The sequence below is a fragment of the Melopsittacus undulatus genome, chromosome 22 (genome assembly GCF_012275295.1).
Source record: "Melopsittacus undulatus isolate bMelUnd1 chromosome 22, bMelUnd1.mat.Z, whole genome shotgun sequence".
Taxonomy (NCBI): Eukaryota; Metazoa; Chordata; class Aves; order Psittaciformes; family Psittaculidae; genus Melopsittacus; species Melopsittacus undulatus.
In genome coordinates, this window is record NC_047548.1 from 718,477 (window position 1) to 732,905 (window position 14,429).

The window sequence follows — 14,429 nt, forward strand, 5'->3', positions numbered from 1 at the left end:
CATGTGATCCAGAGGCCACAAAGCCACCAGGAAAGTCACTGAGGGGATGGATCCCACCCCAAAACTGCTCCTTACCTTCCCCTCAAGCTCCTCACCCCACCAGGACCCAGCCTGGACAGTGCTGGGTTGGGTCAATGGTTGCGTCAATGAGTGGGTCTATGGTTGGGTCAATGGGTCGGTCTATGGGTGGGTTAATGGTAGGGTTAATGGGTGGGTTAATGGGTGGGTTAATGGTAGGGTTAATGGTTGGGTCTATGGTTGGGTTAATGGTTAGGTCACTGGCTGGGTCAATGGGTGGGTCAATGGGTGGGTCTATGGGTGGGTTAATGGTAGGGTTAATGGTTGGGTCTATGGTTGGGTTAATGGTTAGGTCAATGGTTGGGTCAATGGGTGGGTCTATGTGTGGGTCAATGGGTGGGTCAATGGGTGGGTCTATGGTTGGATCAATGGTTGGATCAATGGGTGGGTCAATGGGTGGGTCAATGGGTGGGTCAATGGTTGGGTCTATGGTTGGGTCAATGGTTGGGTCAATGGGTGGGTCAATGGGTGGGTCAATGGTTGGGTCTATGGTTGGGTCATTGGGTGGATCAATGATTGGGTCAAAAGGTGGGTCAATGTGTGGGTCTATGGTTGGGTTAATGTGTGGGTCAATGGGTGGGTCAATTGGTGGGTCAATTGGTGGGTCAATGGTTGGGTCTATGGGTGGGTCAATGGGTGGGTCAATGGGTGGGTCTATGGTTGGATCAATGGTTGGATCAATGGGTGGGTCTATGGGTGGGTCAATGGTTGGGTCAATGGTTGGGTCAATGGTTGGATCAATGGTTGGATCAATGGGTGGGTCTATGGGTCGGTCTATGGGTGGGTTTATGGTTGGGTCAATGGTTGACATCTGGAGCAGGGTTTTGGGGATGCCTTCCAGAAGTCTCCAGATGCCAAAGCTCAGGCAGGGACAGCACAAAGGTGGTCGAGGGGGGCACCAAGCACCACCAAAGGGTATCTAGACCCTAATCCATCGGTAGAACCCCCCCCCCCCCCCCCCATGGTGACCCCATAGAACCACCCCAAATGGGGCAGAATTGGGGCAAATCATCATTGGCTTTGTTCTTCCCTTGTGGAAGGGGCGAAGCAGCTCTTGGATAGGACCCAACCTTCATATGGGTGCCTTGAAGGGATGGGGGGGGAGCTGCTGGTGCTGGCTATGGGGTTAGGGTTAGGGTTGGGGGGGGAGCTGCTGGTGCTGGCTATGGGGTGGCCTCCATTGGGTTAATGTTCAGCCGGGTCTGTGGCCCCGGTCCGGGTCAGTGCTTGGGCACTGGGTTAATCTTTGATGGGCTCAACCCAAGCAGGGCTTTGGTGGGGCCAAGGGACACGTTGGGAGCAAGGGCCAATGGGGGGTAATAGGGGAAGGGGCAGCATGGGGGGGGTGGAGGGGGATGGTGGCACTGGAGAGGTCCGAGACCTTCTCGAGGGGTTGGGGACCCCAAAATGAGGCAAGAATTGGGGGGTTTGGGGCTCTTCAGTGTTGGATTAATGGAGGTGATCACCAGTGTGGGGGTGATGAGGAGGAGGGACATGGTTCTTGGTCATTGTCCTATTGGAGGAGGCCTCAGGGATGTGGTTCTTGGGCATTGTCCAATTGGAGGAGGCCTCAGGGATGCTCTTCTTGGGCATTGTCCAATCAGAGATGACTTCAGGGAGGAGCTGTGGGAGGTAACCCCCAACAAGAGGGGTCTTGGGCACCACCTCCTTGGAGGTGACCCCATGGACACTTGGTCATTGTCCCATTGTTGGTGACACCATAAACACCCCAAGCCATTGTCCCCCCCAGAGCTGCTTTATTGCCCCCAGGACTCCTCCATCCCCATCCCTATATGGGGGTGGGGGGTCCCATTGGGGGTGCAGGGAGCTGTGTCCCAGCACCCCCCTGGGCCCTCAGGGCTCCTTCTGCAGCACCTTCTCCTGCGGCTCCAATGGGATCTTCTCCTTGGGGTCTTCCTTGGGCTTCCGCTTGGCCCTAGGGAAGGAGGAGGTTCCATGGATGTGATAGGGGCAAGGTCAGAGCCTGCCCATCAGGAGCTGCTGGTACTGGGGCTTCTGCCAACTCAGCTGTCCAGTGAGGCTCAATACAGCTGTGTCCATCCAGCATCCATTCATCCATCATCCGTACATTCATCATCCATCCATCATTCATTATCTATACATTGTCCATCATCCATCCATCCATTCATCCATCCATTCATCATCCATCCATCATTCATCATCTATACATTATCCATCATCCATCCATCCATTCATCCATCCATTCATCATCTATACATTATCCATCATCCATCCATCATCTGTTCATCATCCATCTGTCATCCATCATCTATACATTATCCATCATCCATCCATTATCCATCATCCATCCATCATCCATCACCTATACATCATCCTTCTATCATCCATGATCCATCCATGATCCATGATCCATCCATGATCCATCATCCATCCATCATCCATCATCCATCATCCATCATCCATCATCCATCATCCATCATCCATCATCCAACATCCATCCACCATCCATCATCCATCAATCATCCATCATCCATCATCCATCATCCATCCATCATCCATCATCCATCATCCATCATCCATCATCCATCATCATCCATCATCCATCATCCATCATCATCCATCATCCATCGTCCATCATCCATCCATCATCCATCCATCATCCATCCATCATCCATCATCCATCATCCATCATCCATCATCCATCCATCATCCATCATCCATCATCCATCATCCATCATCATCCATCATCCATCATCATCCATCATCCATCGTCCATCATCCATCATCCATCATCCATCATCCATCCATCATCCATCATCCATCCATCATCCATCATCCATCATCCATCATCCATCATCCATCATCATCCATCATCCATCATCCATCATCCATCATCCATCACCATCCATCCCCATCCCCACCCACCCACCCCTCCCCCCCTCACCTGCTCTCCACCTCCTGTATGGTGTCCGGCAGGGGCATGTTGAGTGTCTCCGGCAGGAACGCGGCCACCGCGGCCGCCACCACTGGGAACACCCCATAGACCGCGGGGGGCAGGAGGGGGTAGGACTCATCCAGCATCTTCACCAGCGGAGCCACGATGCCACCGACACGCGCCATGGTGCTGCCGAAGCCCAGCCCCGTCTGCCTGCAGCCACCATGGGACACCAGTGTCACCCATGGTGCATGGGACTGGGACACCAGTGTCACCCATAGCACATGGGATAGGGACACCAGTGTCACCCATAGCACAGGGACTGGGACACCAGTGTCACCCATAGCGCATGGGACACCAGGGTCACCCATAGCGCATGGGACACCAGTGTCACCCATAGCGCATGGGAATGGGACCCCCGGTGTCACCCATGGGTGCTGGTACCTGATAGGGGTGGGGTAGAGCTCGGTGGTGTAGAGGAACACGCAGTTGAAGGAGGCTGAGAGGCAGCCCTTGCCCAGCACTGCCAGCGCCGTGCGCAGGGTCTGCAGATCTGTGGGACATGGACATGGACATGGATGGATGATGGATGATGGATGATGGATGATGGATGATGGATGGATGATGGATGATGGATGGATGATGGATGGATGGATGATGGATGATGGATGATGGATAATGGATGATGGATGATGGATAATGGATGATGGATGATGGATGATGGATGGATGATGGATGATGGATGATGGATAATGGATGGATGGATGATGGATGATGGATAATGGATGGATGATGGATGATGGATGATGGATGGATGATGGATGATGGATGGATGATGGATGATGGATAGATGATGGATAATGGATGATGGATGGATGATGGATGATGGATGGATGGATGATGGATGATGGATGATGGATGGATGATGGAAAATGGATGGATGGATGATGGATGGATGATGGATGATGGATAATGGATTGATGATGGATGATGGATGGATGATGGAGAATGGATAATGGATGGAGAATGGATGATGGATGGATGATGGATGAATGATGGATGATGGATGATGGATGATGATGGATGATGGATGGATGGATGATGGATGATGGATGAATGATGGATGATGGAGAATGGATAATGGATGGAGAATGGATGATGGATGGATGATGGATGATGGATGATGGAGAATGGATAATGGATGGATGATGGATGATGGATGATGGATCAATGATGGATGATGAATGGATGATGGCGATGGTGCTTAATTCAATGTCTTGAGAAGGCAGCAATGGGTGAGGAGCACACAACAGTTGTGTGACCCCCAGGTAGGTCCATCAGGGTCTGGCCCAGTCCCTCCCATTGTCCCCAGCACCCACCTGTGGGCACGAAGATGTTGGCGATGATGGCCAAGCCTGCCACGAAGAGCGCGACCGCAAGGGACAGGCGCCGGCCAATGTAGCTCAATGAGATGGTCACCACCACCTTGGCTGGGAAGTCCACAGCCCCAAAGATCACCTGGATGAGGTAAATGCTGACCCCGAAGTTCTGCAGGTCCATGGCCAGCCCGTAATAGGAGAAACTGGTGGAGAACCTGGAGGGGGCAGAGGGATGGAGCTGGAGCTGGTGGCACCAGACTGGGGGGTCACTGTGGGGTGGGAGATGAGGTGGGGAGATGAGGGGGGTGGTGCCATTGGATGGGTGGATTCATTGATTGTGCAACTGTCCATCCATCCATCATCCATCATCCATCATCCATCATCCATCATCCATTATCCATCATCCATTATCCATCATCCATCATCCATCATCCATCATCCATCATCCATTATCCATCATCCATCCATTATCCATCATCCATCATCCATCATCCATCATCCATCATCCATCATCCATCATCCATCATCCATCATCCATCATCATCCATCATCCATCATCATCCATCATCCATCATCCATCATCCATCATCCATCATCCATCCATCATCCATCATCCATCATCCATCATCCATCATCCATCATCCATCATCCATCATCCATCATCCATCATCCATCATCCATTATCCATCATCCATTATCCATCATCCATCATCCATCATCCATCATCCATTATCCATTATCCATCATCCATCATCCATCATCCATCAACATCCATCATCCATCATCCATCATCCATCATCCATCATCCATCATCCATCATCCCCCACCCCTCATCCATCCCCCATCTCCCTCCTCCTCCTCCCCCTCCCCACCAGACAATGGAGAGGCAGCAGAAGATGCGTCTGATGACGGGTGTCCGGACCAGGTCAGAGATGCTGTAGGAGGCCTTGAGCCCTGCGAGCTCCTCCTTCATGTGGGACCTCAGGATCTGCGGGGGGGGGGATCAATGGGGTGACCATGGTGGGAAATGGGGACCCCCCATTGCTATGGGGCCACCAAACCTCCACTGTGATCTTCTCCCCTTCCTCTTTCCTTCCATTGATCCTGGCCACGCGCTGCAGGACCCTGACGGCTGCCTCGGCCCTGCCTGACAGCACCAACCAGCGCGCGGACTCGGCCAGCCACCTGCAATGGGAGGGGTGGTGGGGGACTGGAGACGGCACTGTGCACACACTGCATCACACTGCATCACACTGCATCCCTATTGCATCACACTGCATCACACTGCATCCCACTGCATCACACTGTGTCCCTACTGCATCACACTGCATCACACTGCATCCCTATTGCATCCTAATGTATCACACTGCATCCCTGCTGCATCACACTGCATCACACTGCATCACACTGCATCACACTGCATCACACTGCATCACACTGCATCAAACTGTGTCCCTACTGCATCACACTGCATCACACTGCATCACACTGCATCACACTGCATCAAACTGTGTCCCTACTGCATCACACTGCATCACACTGCATCACACTGCATCACACTGCATCACACTGCATCCCACTGCATCACACTGCATCACACTGCATCAAACTGTGTCCCTACTGCATCACACTGCATCACACTGCATCACATTGTATCCCAATGCATCCCTACTGCATCACATTGTATCCCAATGCATCCCTACTGCATCACACTGCATCATACTGCATCCCTGCTGCATCACACTGCATCACACTGCATCACACTGCATCACATTGTATCACACTGCATCACACTGCATCCCTACTGCATCACACTGCATCACACTGTGTCCCTACTGCATCCCTACTGCATCACACTGCATCACACTGTGTCCCTACTGCATCCCTACTGCATCACACTGCATCACACTGCATCACACTGCATCACACTGTGTCCCTACTGCATCCCTACTGCATCACACTGCATCACACTGCATCACACTGCATCACACTGTGTCCCTACTGCATCCCTACTGCATCACACTGCATCACACTGTATCACACTGCATCACACTGCATCACACTGCATCCCTACTGCATCACACTGTGTCCCTATTGCATCCCTACTTCATCCCACTGCATCCCACTGCGTCCCTACTGCATCACACTGCATCCCACTGCATCCCACTGCATCCCACTGCATCCCACTGCATCCCTACTGCATCCCACTGCATCCCACTGCATCCCACTGCATCCCACTGCATCCCACTGCATCACACTGCATCCCTACTGCATCACACTACATCCCACATCACCCATCATATCCCACCTCATCCCACCCCATCCCATCCCACCTCATCCCACCCCATCCCACCCCATCCCACCTCATCCCACCTCATCCCATCCCATCCCATCCCACCTCATCCCACCCCATCCCATCCCATCCCACCCCATCCCTTCCCACCTCATCCCATCCCATCCCACCCCATCCACCCCATCCCACCCCATCCACTCCATCCCACCCATCCCATCCCATCCACCCCATCCCACCCCATCCCACCTCATCCCACCTCATCCCACCTCATCCCACCCCATCCACCCCATCCACCCCATCCCATCCCACCCCATCCCACCCCATCCCATCCCATCCCATCCCACCCCATCCCACCCCATCCCATCCCCATCCCATCCCACCCCATCCCATCCCATCCCATCCCACCCCATCCCACCCCATCCCATCCCCATCCCATCCCACCCCATCCCATCCCACCCCATCCCACCCCATCCCACTCCATCCACCCCATCCCATCCCACCCCATCCACCTCATCCCATCCCATCCCATCCCATCCCACCCCATCCCATCCCATCCCAATGCCCCCAGTATCCTACCAGGAGTAGAGCAGGAACCCAAAGAAGGGCAGGGACACAGTGAGCTGCAGATGACGCCAATGGGGCACAGCAAAGGCCACCCCAGCCAGCAGGATCTGGCCCAGGGTGTAGGCGAAGCCGGTGATGGCCACGGTGACAGCGCGGTGAGATGTGGGGATCCACTCCACCACTGCGGGGACAGCGGGACAGGGACAATGGGAACGGACATGGACATGGGGGATAGCAGCCATGGGGCTGCCCAAGCATGGACATTGGGATAACACAACCATGGAAATTGGGACATCCCCATTCATGGCCATTGAGTTGTTCCTATCCATGGCCATTGGGTCATTGCCATGCATGGACATTGGGACAACCCAACCATGGCCATTGGAACAACCCAACCATGGACATTGGGACAACCCAACCATGGACATTGGGACAACCCAACAATGGCCATTGGGATATCCCCATCCATGGCCATTGGGACATCCCCATTCATGGCCATTGGAACAACCCAACCATGGCCATTGGGACATTGCCATGCATGGCCATTGGGTTGTTCCCATCCATGGCCATTGGAACAACCCATCCATGGACATTGGGACAACCCAACCATGGCCATTGGGACAACCCAACCATGGCCATTGGGACATCCCCATCCATGGCCATTGGGTCATTGCCATGCATGGACATTGGGACAACCCAACGATGGACACTGGGACATCCCCATCCATGGCCATTGGAACATTCCCATCCATGGCCATTGGGACAACCCAACCATGGCCATTGGGACATCCCAATCCATGGCCATTGGGACATCCCCATCCATGGCCAGTGGGACATCCCCATCCATGGCCATTGGAACAACCCAACCATGGACACTGGGACAACCCAACAATGGCCATTGGGACATGCCCAACCATGGCAATTGGGTTGTTCCCATCCATGGCCATTGGATCATCCCCATCCATGGCCATGGGGACATCCCCAAACATGGCCATTGGGACAACCCAACCATGGCCACTGGGACAACCCAACCATGGCCATTGGGACAACCCAAGCATGGCCATTGGAAAAACCCAACTATGGCCATTGGATCATCCCCATCCATGGCCATTGGGTTGTTCCCACCCATGGTCATTGAGTTGTCCCCATCCATGGCCATTGAGCTGTTCCCATCCATGGCCATTGCCACATCCCCATCCATGGCCATTGAGTTGTTCCCATCCATCGTCATTGGATCATCCCCATCCATGTCCATGGTGTCCCCCCCATGTCCCTGTCCCTCACCCAGACAGGCGATGCTGAGCCCGAAGCCGGATAGGGCCATGCCCCCAGCGAAGCGCAGGACGCAGTAGGTCGCGTAGTTGGGGGCAAAGGCAGTGCAGGTTCCCATCACTGCCAGCTGCAGGTAGGACCACATCAGCATGGCCTTGCGCCCGAACCTGCAACGGCAGCACTGGGAGGCACTGGGAGGCACTGGGAGGCACTGGGAGGCACTGGGAGGCACTGGGAGGCACTGGGTGCTGGGGGCCAATGGGGAAACTGAGGCACCAGGGGGGTTATCACCACCATTACCTGTCTGAGAGGCCCCCCAGGACAAGGGCCCCCACCAGGACCCCGGCCATGTAGATGGATTGGGCCATCTGCCGGAGCTGCCGGTAGCTGCAGACCAGGTCCCACTGCAGGGATGGAGGAAGTGAAGTCCTGATCTGTTATCTGCTTCCTCTGTCATCATCCATCATCCATCATCCATCCATCATCCATTATCCATCATCCATCATCCATCATCCATCATCCATCATCCATTATCCATCATCATCCATCATCCATCATCCACCATCCATCATCCATCATCCATCATCCATTATCCATCATCATCCATCATCCATCATCCATCATCCATCATCCATCATCCATCATCCATCATCATCCATCATCATCCATCATCCATCATCCATCATCCATCATCCATCATCATCCATCATCATCCATCATCCATCATCCATCATCCATCCATCATCATCCATCATCCATCATCCATCATCCATCATCCATCATCATCCATCATCCATCATCCATCATCCATCATCCATCATCCATCATCATCCATCATCCATCATCCATCATCCATCATCCATCATCATCCATCATCATCCATCATCCATCATCCATCATCCATCATCCATCCATCATCATCCATCATCCATCATCATCCATCATCCATCATCCATCATCCATCATCCATCATCCATCATCCATCATCCATCATCCATCCATCATCCATTATCCATCATCCATCATCCATCATCCATCATCCATCATCCATCCATCATCCATCATCCATCATCCATCATCCATCATCCATCATCCATCATCATCCATCATCATCCATCATCCATCATCCATCATCCATCATCCATCATCATCCATCATCATCCATCATCCATCATCCATCATCCATCCATCATCATCCATCATCCATCATCCATCATCCATCATCCATCCATCATCCATCATCCATTATCCATCATCATCCATCATCCATCATCCATCATCCATCATCCATCATCCATCCATCATCATCCATCATCCATCATCATCCATCATCCATCATCCATCATCCATCATCCATCATCCATCATCCATCATCCATCATCATCCATCATCCATCATCCCCCCCCACCCCCCCCCCCCATCCCCATGTCCCCCCCCCCACCTCAGTCACAATGGTAGCCACATAAGTGCTGTGGTCATACTCCCATCCATCAGCACATCCCTCGGTGCTGCCGTTCCCGGTGTCCCGCAGGCAGGACCCGACGGTGCCGCCGGTGCCGTTGCCCCCCCCCCGGCTGCCGTTGGTAGGGGCCGGTCGGCAGCGGTGGGGGGGGGACAGCGGCAGTGAAGTTCTGCAGCAGGTTGTGACTGGCCATGAGCAGCAGGGGCAGCACCAGCAGCACCGTCTGCAGCAGCTGGAACCGGCCCAGGGCTCCCACCTGCACCAGGACAGCCCCGAACGGCATCGCCCGCAGGCACTGGGGATGGGGGGGGACAGGGTCAGAGGGGGGATGGTACCAATGGGGGTGTCAGGGTGAGGGTACCCATAGGGATAATGGCACCCATGGGGACAATGGCACCCACCCATAAGGACAATGGCACCCATGGGGACAATGGCACCCATAGGACAATGGCACCCATAGGGACAATGGTACCCATAGGGACAATGGTACCCATAGGACAATGGTACCCATAGGGACAATGGCACCCATGGGGACAATGGCACCCATAGGACAATGGCACCCATAGGGACAATGGTACCCATAGGACAATGGCACCCATAGGGACAATGGTACCCATAGGACAATGGTACCCATAGGGACAATGGCACCCATAGGGACAGTGGCACCCATGGGGACAATGTCACCCACCCATAGGGACAATGTCACCCACCCATAAGGACAATGTCACCCACCCATAAGGACAATGGCACCCACCCATAAGGACAATGGCACCCGCCCATAAGGACAATGTCACCCACCCATAAGGACAATGGCACCCATAGGGACAATGGCACCCACCCATAAGGACAATGGCACCCATAGGGACAATGGTACCCACCCATAAGGACAATGGCACCCGCCCATAAGGACAATGGCACCCATAGGGACAATGGCACCCACCCATAAGGACAATGGCACCCACCCATAAGGACAATGGCACCCATAGGGACAATGGCACCCACCCATAAGGACAATGGCACCCATGGGACAATGGCACCCACCCATAAGGACAATGGCACCCATGGGACAATGGCACCCACCCATAAGGACAATGGCACCCATGGGACAATGGCACCCACCCATAAGGACAATGGCACCCATAGGGACAATGGCACCCATAGGGACAATGGCACCCATAGGGACAATGGCACCCACCCATAAGGACAATGGCACCCACCCATAAAGACAATGGCACCCATAGGGACAATGGCACCCATAGGGATAATGGCACCCATAGGGACAATGGCACCCACCCATAAGGACAATGGCACCCATAGGGACAATGGCATCCATGGGGATGTCAGACTGAGGGTACCCATAGGGACAATGGCACCCACCCATAGGGACAATGGCACCCATAGGGATAATGGTACCCATAGGGATAATGGTACCCATGGGGACAATGGCACCCATAGGGATAATGGTACCCATAGGGATAATGGTACCCATGGGGACAATGGCACCCATAGGGATAATGGCACCCATGGGGACAATGGCACCCACCCATAAGGACAATGGCACCCATAGGGACAATGGCGCCCATAGGGACAATGGCACCCATGGGGATGTCAGCATGAGGGGAACCATAGGGACAATGGTACCCATAGGGACAATGGCACCAATGGGGATGTGAGCCCTAAGGGTACCCATAGGGACAATGGTACCCATGGGGATGTCAGCCCTAAGGGGCACCCATAGGGACAATGGCACCCATGGGGATGTCAGCATGAGGGTACCCATAGGGATAATGGCACCCATAGGGACAATGGCACCCATAGGAACAATGGCACCCATAGGGACAATGGCACCCATAGGGTCAATGGCACCCATAGGGACAATGGCATCCATGGGGATGTCAGCACTGAGGGTACCCATAGGGATAATGGCACCCATAGGGATGTGAGTTTTAAGGGTACCCATAGAAATAATGGCACCCATGGGGGTGTCATCTCTGAGGGCACCCACAGGGATAATGGCACCCATAGGGACAGCAGCACCCATAGGGACAGCAGCACCCATAGGGACAGCAGCACCCATAGGAACAGCAGCACCCATAGGGTCAATGGCACCCATAGGGACAGCAGCACCCATAGGGACAGCAGCAACCATAGGGACAGTGGCACCCATAGGGACAGCGGCACCCATAGGGACAGCGGCACCCATAGGGTCAATGGCACCCATAGGGACAGCAGCACCTATAGGGTCAGTGACACCCATAGGGACAGCAGCACCCATAGGGTCAATAGCACCCATAGGGACAGCGGCACCCATAGGGTCAATGGCACCCATAGGGTCAATAGCACCCATAGGGACAGTGGCACCCATAGGGTCAATAGCACCCATAGGGTCAATAGCACCCATAGGGACAGCAGCACCCATAGGGACAGCAGCACCCATAGGGTCAATAGCACCCATAGGGTCAGCAGCACCCATAGGGTCAATAGCACCCATAGGGACAGCAGCACCCATAGGGTCAATAGCACCCATAGGGTCAGCAGCACCCATAGGGTCAATAGCACCCATAGGGACAGCAGCACCCATAGGGTCAATAGCACCCATAGGGTCAGCAGCACCCATAGGGTCAATAGCACCCATAGGGACATGCGGGCCATGGGGACACCCCCTATAGGGACCCTCTTACGTCACGCCCCCCCCGCCCCGCCCCCCCCGGCTCCCTGGGTCGGGGACATCCGGTCAGATGCAGCTCCCATGTCCCCCCCTCCCCCCCCCACTGCCCCTCCCCCCACATGGCCTCCCCTCCCCCACCCTCGCTCCCCTCCCCCCCCCCCGTCATCCCCCCCTAGATGCCCTCACCCCATTCCCTGCCCCTACCCCCCCATATCCCCCCCCCCACCCGTGCCCGTTTCCCCCCCCATCCCCAACCCCTTCCCCTATCCCAGATCCATCCCCTTATCCCATTGTCCCTTCCCCAGTGTCCCCATATCCCCCCCAATGCCTTCAACCTGTTCCTATCCCAATCCCTATCTCAATATCTATGCAGGTCCCTATCCCTATCCCAGCCCCTATCCCAGTCCCTATCCCAGTCCCTATCCCATCCCCATTCCCAATGCCTATCCCATCCCTACCCCAGTCCCTATCCCAATCCCTAACCCGTTCCCTATCCCAGTCCCTATCCCATCCCCTATCCCATTCCCTATCCCAGCCCCTATCCCAGTCCCTATTCCTATCCCATTCCCGTTCCCTATCCCGTTCCCTATCCCAGTCCCCATTCCCAGTCCCATTCCCAGTCCCATTCCCAGTCCATATCCCTATTCCATTCCCTAACCCAGTCCCTCTCCCAACCCCTATCCCAGTCCCTATCACATTCCCATTCCCAGTCCCATTCCCAGTCCCTATCCCCTATCCCAGTACCTGTTCCCTATCCCAGTCCCATTCCCGTTCCCTATCCCAGTACCTGTTCCCGTTCCCTATCCCGTTCCCATTCCCAGTCCCGTTCCCAGCCCCATTCCCGTTCCCATTCCCGGTACCTGTTCCCGTTCCCGTCTCAGCTGATCCCAACCGGAGGATTCGGGCAACATTCCCGGGATCGGGGGGGGGGAGGGGGGGGGAGGGGCGGATTCCAGCGCTGCGGGAGCGCAGGGCAGGCCCCCCCGCCGGCCCCATAGAGCCCCATAGAGAGACATAGAGCCCCATAGAGCCCCATAGAGAGCTATACAGCCCCATAGAGCTCCATAGAGAGCTATAGAGCACCCATAGAGCCCCACAGAGACCTATAGAGCACCCATAGAGATATACAGAGCCCCATAGAGCCCCCATAGAGATCTATAGAGCCCCACAGAGCCCCACAGAGATCTATAGAGCCCCATAGAGCCCCACAGAGCCCCATAGAGAGCTATAGAGCACCTATAGAAACCTACAGAGCACCCATAGAGATCTACAGAGCCCCATAGAGATCTATAGAGCCCCATAGAGAGCCATAGAGCCCCATAGGGATCTATAGAGCACCCATAGAGCCCCACAGAGCCCCTATAAAGCCCTTACTTACAGATCCCCTATAGGGCATTTAACTTATAGAGCCCCATAGAGCCCTCAGACAGCATTCAGTGAGGCCCTTAAGGTGCCCCATAGATGCCTATAGAGCTCCAATGGGCCCCTACAGACCCCTATGGGTTAATGTAGGTCTCTATACCCCCAATAGCTCCTATAGGCCCCTATAAACCCCATTACAGGTTCTTATAGGGTCCTTTAAACCCCTATGAGCCCTATAAACCCCCTCTCTGGCCCCATAAAAACCCTCTTATGAGCCCCTATAGGTGTCTATGAACTCAAAGAGCTCCTATAGTTGCTATAAGCCCTATTAGTAGTGCCTATAGGCACCTATTAGAGGCACCTATAGGCCCTATAAACCCTATTAGAGGTGCCTATAGGCCCCTATAAACCCCATTAGAGGCACCTATAGGCCC

The 14,429-nt window shown here is 54.4% G+C and overlaps 1 protein-coding gene across 1 annotated transcript; it reads right to left on the minus strand.

The window, feature by feature from the left end:
- Positions 1-1,826: 1,826 nt before the first annotated feature.
- LOC117437434 (solute carrier family 22 member 6-A-like) lies at positions 1,827-13,545 on the minus strand. Its single transcript, XM_034071792.1, is given in 13 exon segments — positions 1,827-2,014; positions 3,005-3,208; positions 3,440-3,548; positions 4,375-4,589; positions 5,247-5,362; positions 5,436-5,559; positions 7,244-7,412; positions 8,516-8,670; positions 8,804-8,907; positions 9,945-10,115; positions 10,117-10,260; positions 12,969-12,974; positions 13,494-13,545. Coding segments are annotated over 13 exon segments (1,650 nt in total). The 5' UTR covers position 13,545; the 3' UTR covers positions 1,827-1,932.
- Between the last annotated feature and the right edge of the window lie 884 nt (positions 13,546-14,429).